Source organism: Diaporthe batatas (assembly GCF_019321695.1).
Source record: "Diaporthe batatas strain CRI 302-4 chromosome Unknown Contig00001, whole genome shotgun sequence".
NCBI lineage: Eukaryota > Fungi > Ascomycota > Sordariomycetes > Diaporthales > Diaporthaceae > Diaporthe > Diaporthe batatas.
Window position 1 is genome coordinate 51,494 of NW_025408548.1, and position 12,426 is coordinate 63,919.

The 12,426-nt window shown below is 51.5% G+C and overlaps 5 protein-coding genes across 5 annotated transcripts; all 5 read right to left on the bottom strand.

Annotated features, from left to right (window-relative positions):
* Nucleotides 1–1,701: 1,701 nt before the first annotated feature.
* KVR01_000134 (uncharacterized protein) lies at nucleotides 1,702–3,565 on the bottom strand. The gene is made up of 3 exons (XM_044788691.1): nucleotides 3,181–3,565; nucleotides 2,449–3,110; nucleotides 1,702–2,375 (listed from the first exon to the last, which is right to left on the bottom strand). Exons 1-3 carry the CDS (start codon nucleotides 3,205–3,207, stop codon nucleotides 1,796–1,798), a joined length of 1,269 nt encoding a protein of 422 aa, XP_044650083.1. The 5' UTR covers nucleotides 3,208–3,565; the 3' UTR covers nucleotides 1,702–1,795.
* A 530-nt stretch (nucleotides 3,566–4,095) lies between these two features.
* On the bottom strand, nucleotides 4,096–6,530 carry KVR01_000700 (uncharacterized protein). The gene has a single exon (XM_044791167.1). It carries the CDS (start codon nucleotides 6,452–6,454, stop codon nucleotides 4,364–4,366), a length of 2,091 nt encoding a protein of 696 aa, XP_044650649.1. The 5' UTR covers nucleotides 6,455–6,530; the 3' UTR covers nucleotides 4,096–4,363.
* Nucleotides 6,531–6,830: 300 nt separating this feature from the next.
* On the bottom strand, nucleotides 6,831–7,997 carry KVR01_000185 (uncharacterized protein; the record flags this gene model as incomplete). The annotated part of the gene is made up of 2 exons (XM_044787088.1): nucleotides 6,831–7,905; nucleotides 7,981–7,997. The coding sequence occupies 2 exons, from the start codon at nucleotides 7,995–7,997 to the stop codon at nucleotides 6,831–6,833; spliced, it is 1,092 nt and encodes a 363-aa protein (XP_044650134.1).
* Nucleotides 7,998–9,198: 1,201 nt separating this feature from the next.
* On the bottom strand, nucleotides 9,199–10,032 carry KVR01_000810 (uncharacterized protein; the record flags this gene model as incomplete). The annotated part of the gene is made up of 1 exon (XM_044789777.1): nucleotides 9,199–10,032. One exon carries the CDS (start codon nucleotides 10,030–10,032, stop codon nucleotides 9,199–9,201), a length of 834 nt encoding a protein of 277 aa, XP_044650759.1.
* Nucleotides 10,033–11,065: 1,033 nt separating this feature from the next.
* KVR01_000821 (uncharacterized protein) lies at nucleotides 11,066–12,133 on the bottom strand (the record flags this gene model as incomplete). The annotated part of the gene is made up of 1 exon (XM_044793765.1): nucleotides 11,066–12,133. The coding sequence occupies one exon, from the start codon at nucleotides 12,131–12,133 to the stop codon at nucleotides 11,066–11,068; it is 1,068 nt and encodes a 355-aa protein (XP_044650770.1).
* Nucleotides 12,134–12,426: the final 293 nt, after the last annotated feature.

Genomic DNA, 12,426 nt, shown 5'->3' on the forward strand with positions numbered 1-12,426 from the left:
ATACTTAAAATTATATATATTAATTATTACTATATAAATAATATTATATTTAATAACTTAATTAATTTTATAATTACTTAAACCTTTTAAAATAATAAATATTTTAAATAATAATAAATAATATAATAATAAAATTAATACTTAAAAGGTAATAAAAATAATAACTTTATTATTAAAGTATTTAATAGAATATTTATTATAAAAAATAAGCTTTTTAAACTTAGATTATATTAATAAAATATTATAATACTAAGGGCTATACTTTTCTACTTTTAATTATTTTTAAAATAAAATTAATTTAATAATAATAGTTCCTTAATAAAAACTTTAATTAATTTTTAAATTAAAAGTTTATATATTTAAAAATTAATTAAATTAATAATTAAATTAAGTTATTATAATTATAAAAGTCTTTATTTTAAAAATTAAGCTAATTAATTTAAAGGGTTAATAAATATTCATTTTTAATAGCTATTATTTTTATATAATTAAAAACTTTTTAAGTTTATTTTAATAATTATATATAACTTATTTTCCTCTAATATATTTATTATATATTTTATAATTCCTAAATATAAGTATTTTTAGTTTTAAAATATTAATACTATTAATAATTAAAGCTTTTAATAATTTTTATAATATAAAGGAATTCTTTAAAAATTCTTCTTATATATTTATAATTTTATTTATAAAATAGTATTTATAATCTTTAAAATTTAAAAGTATAATTTATAATAAATATTTAATTTAAATATTAAAAAAATACTCTTTTAAAGTTAATAATTATTAATATTAAAATATTTATTATAATAATTATTTTTAAAAAAACTTTATTTTAATAAAAATTAGTTATAATAATTTTATAAATATTATATTTATTTTATTAAATTATATTAATTAAGTTTAAATTATATAAATTAAATAATAACTTTACTTTATTTATAACCTATCTTTTTTATAAGTTTAATAAAACCTTAATAAATTAAGTTTTATATAGTTATTATAAAAATAAAGTAAAATATTCTTCTTAATACCCTTAAATAGTAAAAATCTAAAAGTAATATAAAATTATACCTAACTTTAATAAGGTATTTATTAATATTATAATACTTAAAAAATAAAGGGAGATAATAAAATTAAATATAAAAAAAGCTCTAATAAAGCTTAATAATAATAAAATTAAAAATAAAAATAAAAATTTAATAAAAAACTATATTAAAGTTAAAAAGCTAAACATTAAGGAATTCCAATTAGATAGTAAATAGCTTCAATAATTGTCAAGAAATTCAATTCTAAAGTTAGGTGGTGCTTTTAACGATATCCAAAAATCGTGGTGGGCACCAGGGGGTTGGTGCGTGAGTGGATATTCTAACTTAGTGGCTACCTTAGATCATCATTGTGTGGCTCTTATTCCCAATAAATCTTGTCTTGGCCTGTAATGCGGCCTTCTCACTGTAGTGTATGAGATTTGGTTCTCTGGCAGCATATATAAAAAGCGAGTCAAATCAGAAATATTCAAGATTTGACTCGCTTTTCTCAAACTTTTGGAGTAACTACGGCGCAATATCTCACTATAAAAGTGGGTCAACTCACGCAGTCATCAACTAACACATTCAGTAGCCCCAGGGTCTATGACACCAGTGCTTCATCTTTCCAAGAGTCTAACGACATAAGGTCTTTCAAGCAATTTGCAAGGCTGTGTTCAAATTTAATGCAATTTTTGTCAGGCCATTCCTTAAAGCACCGAAAGGCCAATCGACCTACCTAGGTACTGACATATGTCCAATGCTAATGATCAAAGGCGTCCTATCTGATGCAGAAACATGACCCATGTATAGGAAATACCAGTTCGTAGTAGCGTTAAGAGCCACTCCATCCCGGATAGCCCAATCATTCTGTTAATCAATAAAAACCTCCTAGCATACAGCCTGGCCTCGCAGTCGCGCTGCTCCTGAGTAGTTTCTCCACGCCACACCTTATCCATCTGCCAGCAATGCCTGGCCGCTTGCTCGGAGGCCATGCCCATATGCGGCCGGTGCGAAGTCAATGCATCTCCAACCAGCACGACGCGACCGTCGTAGACGCTGGCTGTACTGGACTCCGCCTCGCCTACCTTGGTGACGAACGGCTTAGGGGTCATGGTCACGACTTCGGCGAAAGGCGTGGGAAAGTGGTCCACGTATTTTGCTTTCTGGTCGGCCCAGACCTCGGGGTTTACCAGCCCCTGGGACACCGTGTTTTGGCGTACCCTACCGTTCACGTCGGTGAAGATCCTCGCCATCTCATGTGAACCTCCGGTCACTTTGAAGTACCAAACCCAGTTGATGAGACGTTTGCCTGGTTCAAGATCTCCTGCCTCGGTTGGTATGAGGTAGCTGGGAAGAGGTCAGTCCAGTGGTTCAAAATCGAGAGATGAAACAAGCAAAGGATATAAAGAGCCAAGCCAACCTTATCAAATATGTGCCACGCAGCAGACAGAAGTTGAGACGGTTCGAGAAATATTCGATTGTCTCCTTTGTTACAAGGCGTTCCGGCACAGTGCCCCTCCAAGCAATGTACCCAGCGTAGTCCTTTCTTGCTTCGGCCCCAATCAGGCTTCGAACGACGGAGTGCACACCGTCTGCCCCCATGACCAGGTCCGCAGTCAACTGGTCTTTCACTCCCGTGACCACATCGGTGAACTGCACCGTGACCCTGCGTTTGTCTGCGTCGTCGGAAAGGCCCGTAACCCGCTGGCCGGAACGATATTCAACCTTGCCGTCACCTTCGATTGGCTCGGGCGAGACTGGCACGGCTGTCGATACCAGGCCGTCAAAGTTCGCACGCAGTACGTTGTACAGCCAGCCCCAGTTGCTCATTTCATGATACCATGGCCGGTTGATCACGCGGAGGCGCTTTCGCCATGCCACACTGATGTACTGGGATGGGATGGTTCCTAGCCGGCCAGTAGCATCATACTTTTCCAGTAGGGCGACAACGCTGGGACCAAGGTTTATTCCGGATTCATGACTGTCCCGCTCCTTGCTAGGATCTTGTTCCAAGATAATGACCTCACTTCCTTGGCGCTTCAGTTGAAGGCCTTGTAGCAAGCCGGCGATGGAGCCACCCACCTGCCTCAATATTAGCTGCTGGTAAGAAGATGAATGACTCGTAACAAATAGCGACAATGAAGTAACTCACGATGACTACCTGTTTTGGAGGACCCATTTCTGATTCCCAACTTGTGTAAAATCAGACTTTATGAGATGAACATTCTCCCCGTTTGCTGTAGGGTCGCCTCAATTCAGCTTGTATTTGAAAATTGAGGTACGGGGCGACTGGATAAGTCCCCTATCAGACTGCCGATCTTTGTATCTCCGACAAAATTGGAGGTTTCGTATTTTCTTTCAGCCTTGATGTGCTTGTCCATATGGACGCATCCTAACCAAGGACCAGGGCTCATGCTGGAACTTTGCCTAAATCTATCATTGCCCAGGCGGAGCATGTAATTGGCTGCGGGATGACCGACCAGACGAAACATGCGTCCTTCTACCAGGCGGAGAGACCGAATCGGGCTCCAGTTCGCTGACTCCAGCTGCCAGCTGCCAGCTGTCCAGGTCCTCAGTAGCGAATTACTAATCGTTGGTCCATTGTTCGTTTAAGAAAATCGAGGTTCCGGCAGGCTTTGTCCACCTGCTAGCAATTATATGCTGCGCGGATGCTCTCAGTGACGACAGTATTAACGTCGAAGCTACTCTGGTACCTAAGTAGATATTAGATCCGCAATTTCAATGGGTTAGACACCAACTCTAAATGCACTGTCAAACAAATGCCAACAGAGACATTTCTCTGACTCTGACGCCAAAATGAAGGGCGCACTAGTAGTGCTGCAGCGACAGAAGACCAGCAGACTACTAGTGACTGGTGTTTTTCGGTTGAATCTTCAATTTGTAGCACTTTCAGTCAAAAGCTCCCGCCCCATCTCATTGGATTTCGGACACATCAATATCCTGAGAGGTGACAGTCTTGTGACGGGCCAGAAGCTCGTTCAGCAGTTTAGTATTCGGAGGCATTCTAGTGTTCCCCAGTAGGAAAGGCATGCATATGCTCGGCTTGGTGGTTTCGATACACGCCCGAGTCCCGAGTCGGAACACAACTACCGCATGAAAGACACGCGCCAGGCAGAGCCGTGCTCATTCCCGCTGGACCCCCTGCTACCACGAGGATTAGGACCTAGAGCGGTGTTGCTCTTCTTTTTGGGGGGCGGGGGGGCTTGGGTGGGGGCAATGCCATCTGTACTTCAAGTTCGGCAAGTTGTCCGTGTGCACGAGGTGCCTAGAGCTGACGATTATGGCCTGACGCTGTGTACCTTGCGATATCTTCCTCATTGTATTATGCAAGATTCAACACGGCTGTAGGAATTGAGCATTTCTGCCCAATCGATACTGTCGCGACTTGGCATGGTTAGGTCTGTACTTCCATGTACAGTTCCCAGGCGCCAGTAGCATTCACTCCTCCCAATCCGGTACAAGACAAGGCCCCCAAGCGATCCGTTCTCGTCGAATCCAATGATCAAGCACCGCACCAAGATCCTGTCACCGGGGTTCGGCGCTTCCAAGCCATTGTAGAAGTCGTAGTCAACCGAGAAGACGACCTTTTGGTCAGGGACACCGGGCACGAACATCTGCTGCTCACCATCAATGAATTGAGGGTATGCCCAATGTGCTCTCACGTGCCATTCCAAGTCAATCATGGGGCCACTCATTTTCAGAAGCCCACCAGAAACCCTCCCAAATTTGCTGTTGTCCCTGTACTCGAGAGTCACGTCGAGTACTTTGCTCAAGGGCTGCACAATGTTTGAGATATTCCTGGTCTTGCTGCGGAACGAAGCCCATGACCACGACGGTGCGACATAGGAGCCAGAGCCCCAGCTTGAGAGAATGAGGGGAGATTCGCCTTTTCCGAGGTTATTCAATACTCGTTCCCACAAAAGATCGCTGAGCAACGAGTTCCGCCACAGCCCACATATGTACTCGTCCGTTGGGCTGTGCGAGGCAAGACGCTGAGCCACGGCAGCAATGGCGGGAAGCCTATCAGTGGGGACGGTGAGCTTGAGGTGGCTATACGTGTAGACGATCTCCCACCACAGCTTCCTAGGAGAGTCCATCGCGCCTGCGTAGGCTGCCTTCAGCGTCCTGTCGCTTAATTGGGGTGGATGCAGCCGATACACGCTCTCCTCAAACACGCATCCAGAAGCACACTCCATGACGAGCTCTTCCTTGCCAAAGAGGAGCACGCGTCGTGACGCCAGCCTCTCTTGAAAAGCCCATGCCCGGTTGAACACCGAGTACTCAAGACTCCTTTCCAAGGAACCCCGCCAGATGTCTGCCAGCAGTCTTGGCTCTATCCTGCCGCTCTCTTGTGGGACATGGAAAGCGTAAATAGGATATTCCTTGCCGCGGAATCTGATGGTGAGAATGTGACTGAGGCTCTTCTCGTCGCGTTGACTGAAAATTCCGGTGCGGGTGTCCAATGCAACGGCAGCGCAAAGGGTGACCTGAGCGTGCGCGTAGACTGTTGCCATCTGCATTGACTCGACCTGCCAGTCCTCCTCGTCATCTTGAATGATACATATGGAGTCGATCCATATGTACTCGAGACCTAGCCGCCGTGCGGCCTCGACTGCGTCCTGGAGAGTCGCAGGGAGAGACGTCCAGGATACACTGTGCATCTGCTTGAAAAGGTTCTCTCGCGTGGTCCGGCATTCTGGCCAAGTAGGACGCTTGCCCCAGCAATAGCTCAAGGCTGCGTACTTGGTGCCATCTGGGATATCGGATCGGAGCCGTAGGAGGACTCCGTCTTTAGGATCTGAGGGGATATGAACAAGCCTGGAGGGTATGAAACCGGACGAGCCTTCCTCTGGCAATTGGCATCCAAGATGGTGTTTCGAACAGTGCTCGATCTGATCCCTCGCCCAAGAGAAGCTCCTCTCCGACCCAGTGTAAGTAGGCGGCGGGTTCCCTGGGGGGTAACTTGGAACCCCTGGAGGAGGTCTTTCGGACGTGCTTGCGTATAATTTGAAGAGGATTCCCAAATCTGTCTGAGCCCCCCAGCCTTCCCAGTCATCGAGACGGACCCATGAATCGGCGTCATCACTGAGCGAAATACGTCCATGGCCACCGCCATTGGCATGACACAGAAGACCCAGGAGAACGGCACAGCACAAGTTGCTGGCCGATGCAGAAGCGCGGAGACTGGCTCGGCTGAGCTTGTCTAGAGCCGGTGCACGCTGCTTGCAACGGAGGAGGAGGCTATCCCACGAGCCATCCCATCGGCATGTCTGACACCAATCCTCCTCATCATGGGGAAATTGTGCCTGCCAGTCGTCGGGCAAGTCGAGGATTAAAAGCTCGTCAATGTCGTCATCTTGGCCAACCTTGACCACATTCTGCTGCTGGATTGTTTGTCTGGACATTACAGTAGATCGAGCCCCGAAATAGCAGTCATGCTAACGAGACTGGGAAAAGCAATTGCCAAGCGGAGCACTTGAGCCTGAGCCACTCAGGCAGACACTCTGGACCCGCCCGCAAAGGACCTGGTCATGCTTATATAATTCACTTCGATGCAGCTTGCTGACCGCAGCAAGTGGTACGGAGTTCTTTGCACATCGAATCCTTCGAGGCCTCCTGCGCAAGCCTGGAAAAGGAGATACACAGATCAGAAACACTACCATCTCATGATATAGGCAGTTTTTGATCATTTCTTAGGGCACATCTGTCGCGAAGCCTTATTTGGCCTTGTGTCACAGACTAATTGTATATGCTCATTGCCCCCTCCCCCCCAGACATTGCTCACGCGCCGCCCTCCCTCCTCAAAAAGTCACAAACAGCCACCTCCCAGTCCCCAAGAATGCTCTTCTCCGCCGGCCTCCAGCCCAGCGCCTCCAGCCGCGCCGGGCGCACGCGCATGTTGATCCCGAACCAAGTAGCAAGATGAATCACCCACGAGTCGGGCGGCGGCAGCGGCATGTCCGGGTCGTACTCGGCGCTCCCGGCAAGACACGTCCGCGCCGCCTGGGTGTGCGTCACGCTCCTGATCTCGTCCGACTGGATGACGCCGTGCCGGTGCAGCACGGGGACCAGCGCGGCCTGGAGGTCGCGGAACGGGATGTCCTCGGCGCGGACAAAGTAGTACGCCCGCTCGCCCCAGAGGGGGAAGCCGGCGGGCTCGGCGGGCGCCGCCGAGGCGTCGCGGAGGGCGTCGAGGGCATTGTCGATGAGGAGCAGCATCGCCCGGGCCAGGTCCAGCACGTGGACCCAGCCGCTCTCGTTCTCGCCGCGGGCGATCTGGAAGCCCGAGCCGAAGGCGCGGGCCGTGGTCAGGAGGGGCCCCGTGGTCAGGGGCGCGGTGTGCTCGAGGGACGGGCTGATGCCGCCGATGCCGACGGGCGCGAGGATGGCAACGTGCACGTCGGCGCTGGCGGCGCGCACGAGGTTGTCGGTGGGGATGTGCGTGTAGGACTGGTCCAGGGCCAGGATCTCGTCCATGTCGGCCATGTCGTCCCAGATGCGGCCCTCCTTGGCGCCGTTGGGGTCCTTGGTGTAGAAGGTGGCCGCGCCGGAGACGTGGAGGTAGAAGCCCTTACGCGCCCGGCTGCCGTCCTTGAGGCCTGCGAGAATGGCCGAGATGCCATCTCCATGGGTGATGTCCGGGGCCGCGTTGATGACGACGTCCGCACTGCGGGCCTCGTCTTGCAGCGTCTGGTGACTTGACAGGTCGCCGACAGTGGTCTGCACGGTGGGATACTTATTCTTAAGCCTCGCTGCCTTGGTCTCATCACGAACTAGAACCTTGACCTGGACCTGCGGATGCTTCTGAAGCAAAAGGTCGAGCACTGCACCACCGGTATGGCCGGTGCCACCAACACTAATGATATTACATATCATGTCAGCAAGTCACGCCGTAGTATCGGACACGAGTTAAGACGGGGTCGAAGCTTACATGAAAATATGCGCCATCGCAGCAGTAGCCTTACAACCTTGGAGTCGGGACTGGGGCGCATCAAGACTGTACGGGAAAGACGGAAGGGGGAGGGTTGCAGTACAGCAGCTCCGACTTCTTTTAAGCTCAGCTGTCTTCACGCTTCGGTGAATCTAGAACTATTCGGTGCATGGCGACGGAGTCTTTCTACGCATTTGGGCCCTGTTGGCGCGGTGCTGCGGAGACATGTCCCCACCCCCGAAACGACGTTGCATGGTCTAACATAGGCGCTCGCGTGGCCCTGTCATATTCTCTCCTGCTTCAGGCAATGGTCCTCTGTCTTTTGCGGGTTGCATTCTTTGGGGCTGACCCACACGTGTTGCCACTTTTGACACACGCGCGTAGACCGGGCGGCTCTTGGCTGTGTATCGAGGGCGGAGAGCCGGAACGGCCTAAAACGAGCGACAAAAGTGCAATCAACAGTCCGAGTATCAAGTACGCATTTTGGGTTGTGCAATACCTTTGGTGGTAGAGAGTTGATCTTTGAATGTATGCGAAGGGAAGAGAGCGGTCAGCACGCCCAGAGTGTGTCAGCACGGCTTCAATTAGCTTCTCCTAACGAGATTATAGAGTCGAATTGTGCCCGAGTTTCCTATTACCAAACAGTATGGATCGCATTCCTCCATAACGCCTAACGCTATTGATGCTTTTGCCGCAAATTACCTAGATACTCCTTTGAAAAGCATCCTGATGGGATTATTTCTCCCCGAGTCGATGGCCGAGCGGGAAGCAAACAATGAAGTCAATGTCCGTACCTAAGTCCCGCCAAGATCACTTCCACCCTGGCTGTCCAAGATTAAAGTACTTCGTGTTAGGATTGGGAGGTGGGTGGGTATGGATACGGAAAGACCACCTGGGCACCGTCTTCGTCCGCACCAGGACTGCCATTAATTCCCAGTTCCCGAGTGTGAGCTCAAATGGGGCCTGGGTGACAATCGTGCCATCCTGTGTCTGGGATGATAACGGAATTGGGGGCGTATATGGGACGAGGTCGTGTTGCCTATTCCAGGCTGGCGAAGACACAAGGGGTGACACTGGAAAACTGAGTTCAACGGCCGATCCAACAGTTCCAAAATCAGAGAAGGGTGGGTTGGCAGCCATGCCACTGTCGTCCGGTTTCCGGTTCGAATTTCGAAGATGAGGCCTGCGCATTAGGCGGCGGCTGAGCGACCTGTTCTTCTAAAACTCCATGGGAGGGTGGTTATGAGGCGGGCTCCCATTGGGGTGGTATCGGACCTCGAAGACGTTTGTGCCCTGGCCCGTCTCGCCGAGGATGAAGCCAAACTGGCAGCCGGTCTTCTTGCTGGTCCTCTTGCGGTAGGGCTTGCGAAGCTGGCCGCTCTTTGTCCGGATGAGGGTCTCTCCGTTCTCGTCGGTCATCTTGTAGCGGGCCTCGCCGCCCAGGGCACATCGGATTGCGACACGGACGCGCTCGCCGGGCTTCTGGGTGCTCCGCAGGGTGGCACACTTGTAGCCGTGCTCCTTGGCCCACAGGTTGATGTTGTCGAGGAGGCCCTCGAGGGCCTTCTTGGCGCCAAAGTTTGGGCGGAACTGCATGCCCAGGGGAGGGTAGGCCATGTCGGGCGGGTCGCGGTCGTCCTCATCGTCGTCGTCGTCCTCATCGTCATCCTCGGCCTCGCCATCCTGGTTGCCACTGTTGTCGATGGCGGTCTGGCCCAGACGCTCCTCGGTGAAGGAGACGACCTGGTTCTGCAGGTTCTGGTGGCGCTGGACCATGATGTCGTTGAGCTCCTCCTGGCGGTTCATCATGAGCTGGGTGAGCTCGAGCAGCTTGTTGACGTTGTCCTCGAGACGCTGGAAGCGGCGGCCGTCGATAACAAGCTGCCTCTCCGAGTTTGGGGGGCGGCCGGGGCCGTGGTGGGATGGGGCCGGGGCCGGGTGTGGGAGGATGCTGGGGTGGGCGGCGCCCTGCTGCAGGTTGTTGGCGGCAACGGCAACCTGCTGCGGATGCATGGCAGCGGAGAGGTTGGGGTCCATGTTTAAAGACGACATGGGGGTGTAATTGGTTTCGGGGCAGATATATGTGACCAAGACCCGGCGATGGAGTCAAATAATGTGGCTAGCCGTGATTGGAGACGCGGGGGCGAATGGCGGCAGCGCGTCCTGAAACCTTGTTTTCACCAAGGGCAGGAGGGCAGTTGGGACGTGGGGAGCCTCAACCCTGCCTGGTTGACTCGGTCCAGATGTCTGGCATTGCATGTTAGATGTTGTTGGCTGACTGGGCGGGCTAAAATTCAATTTCCAGTTCAGGGGGCAAGACAAGCACGTCTGTCTCTCGTCTTGGCCGTGTGAGACAAAGAGTGTGGTGTGGTGGGAGGGGTGGGGGGATGAGTGGACTGAAAAGGGTTGTCGACGGGGATGGCGGTGATGTTGATGTTGGGATGATGATAAGAGGATGATGATGATGTGAACTTTTGGTGGTGAACGTTTGTATGCCCATGTTGAACCAATCTCAAAATGCTTACTGAAGACAAGACTAGATGGGCCTTTCTTTGGTTTTAATGCAAGGCAGGCAAGCCCTGGAGAAGACGTGCAGATGGCGACTGCAGTCCCAGTGCGCGTAGCAAGACGTGAGCTGGGTGAGGCGGTGGTTTTGAAGGAAATGTTTAGAAATCGGCGCACAGGGAGGGCGAGTGGAAAGAGGCGAGGGGACCAGGCGAACCAGGCGAAACTGGCGGCATGGCCGAGGGCCACTTCTGCAAAATTCGCGGGGTGGTGGAGTTTGTCCTCGTGGGCAGTGCACGAATTTGGGGCCCACTTCTTTTCGTGTGGTCGGGGTTAGGGGTCGACTTGCGTGGTACTCCGTACATACACGGATACCGGGTGCGACTGTGTACACGTACCTAGGTACCTAGGTATCCAGGTAGGTGGAAACACCCCCCTTGGGCCATCTGATAGTACATGTACCTACTGTATATCGATTGAGGGATGTATCATCACCATCATCGGCGCCAGCCACAAAACATAGGCCCCCCGAGAGAGGGAGAGACAGACAGAGAGATAGAGACAGCTCACATCATATCCCTCAGATGTCAAATATCTCCCCCAGCCCCTCGCCGCCGCCTCTGCGGCCCTCCACGAGGTCCAGCCTCCAGCCCTCCCAGTTCTTCAGGCCCCTCTTGACCTCCTTGATCCTCTCGATCCTCGCCTTGGCAGTCTCCTCCTGTGCCTTGCGGAATGCGTCCTCGTCAAAGTCCTCGTCGTCGTCCAGGAACCCGTCCTCGTCCTGCCCGTGCTCGTGGCCGCCGCCGCCCGTGAGCGCGTTGAGCCCCGTCGTGAAAAAGTCCCCGAACCCGCCCTGCTTGCGCGCCGTCGATGGCGACAGCGGCACGGTCGTGAACTGGCCCGTCGTGCCGTCGTCCATGGGCGGCTGCATCTCGCGCCGCCTCTCCTGCCAGATGCCCCGCTGGAGGTCCGAGTTCTCCGCCTCGAGCTGCCTGATGCGCGCCTCCAGCCTCTTGCGCTCCTCCTCCTCCAGCTCGTCCAGGTGGTCGTTGTCGGTGCCGCCCCGGTCCTGGTTCTCCTGCTTGCTCAGCCGCAGCGCCTCGGCCTCGGCCTTTTGCAGCTGGTTCTTGAGGTCCACACTCTCGTTCTTGGCCTCGGCCAGGTCTTTTTGCAGCCGGTTGATCTGTGACTCGTCCTCCTTGTGCAGCAGCTCGAGCGACACCACCTTCTTCTCCAGCGCGTCCGCCGTCAGCTGGGCCTCATCCCTGGCTTCCTTGACGGCGTCCAGCTCCTTCTCCAGCTCCAGGAGCTTGGCCTCCAGCTCTGCCGTGGACTCGGGCGTGGCGCCAACGGCTGTGTGTGGGGGTGACTCGGTGTCGGTCGGGGCGAAGGGGCTGGCGGTTGTGGTGGGCTCTGCTTCTGCTGGGGTGGACTGCTCGACTGCAGGTGCCTCGTCCTCCTGCGCCTCCTCCTTGGGCTTGTCTTCTGCGGGCTCGGCTGCGGCTGCGGCTGCTGGTTCGTCTTCCTTCTTCTCTGCTGGGGCCTTGTCCTTCTTGGCCTTTGCGCCGGCAGCCTTCTTCTTCTTGAGCTCCTCGGCCTTCTTTCGCGCCGCCGCGAGCTTCTCTGCCTTGGTCTGGGCGTCGGCCATGGCTGCTCCTCTGTCACGGTCGACGATGTTGATTGGCTTGCAATTGGACAATTTGATAGCAGCCGCAGTAAAGTCGTGACTCGGGTCGGAGCGGTTCGGGATAGACTGCTTCGAGATTGGGTCCAAAGGGAGGGAGAGGCTGCAATGCCCGGGTTGGGGAGTACGGGGTAGTTGATACGGTTGTGGGAGCTTGGGGCCAGCAACTGGAGACGCTCCTGTAAGGTGTTCGTTCCAGCAGTCGGTACAGCCAGCTAACAGGCAAGGGTCCTGCTCGGCTGGCAGGGGGCGGGCCC

What these genes read in the sequence shown, in the direction of transcription:
- KVR01_000134 (XM_044788691.1), bottom strand. Translation starts at nt 3,207, where the DNA reads ATGGGTCCTCCAAAACAGGTAGTCATC. An exon ending in CTCCAAAACAGGTAGTCATC is followed by an intron (nt 3,111 to 3,180) that starts GTGAGTTACTTC and finishes ATATTGAGGCAG; the next exon opens with GTGGGTGGCTCCATCGCCGG. An exon ending in CGTGGCACATATTTGATAAG is followed by an intron (nt 2,376 to 2,448) that starts GTTGGCTTGGCT and finishes ACCTCTTCCCAG; the next exon opens with CTACCTCATACCAACCGAGG.
- KVR01_000700 (XM_044791167.1), bottom strand. Translation starts at nt 6,454, where the DNA reads ATGTCCAGACAAACAATCCAGCAGCAGAATGTGGTCAAGGTTGGCCAA.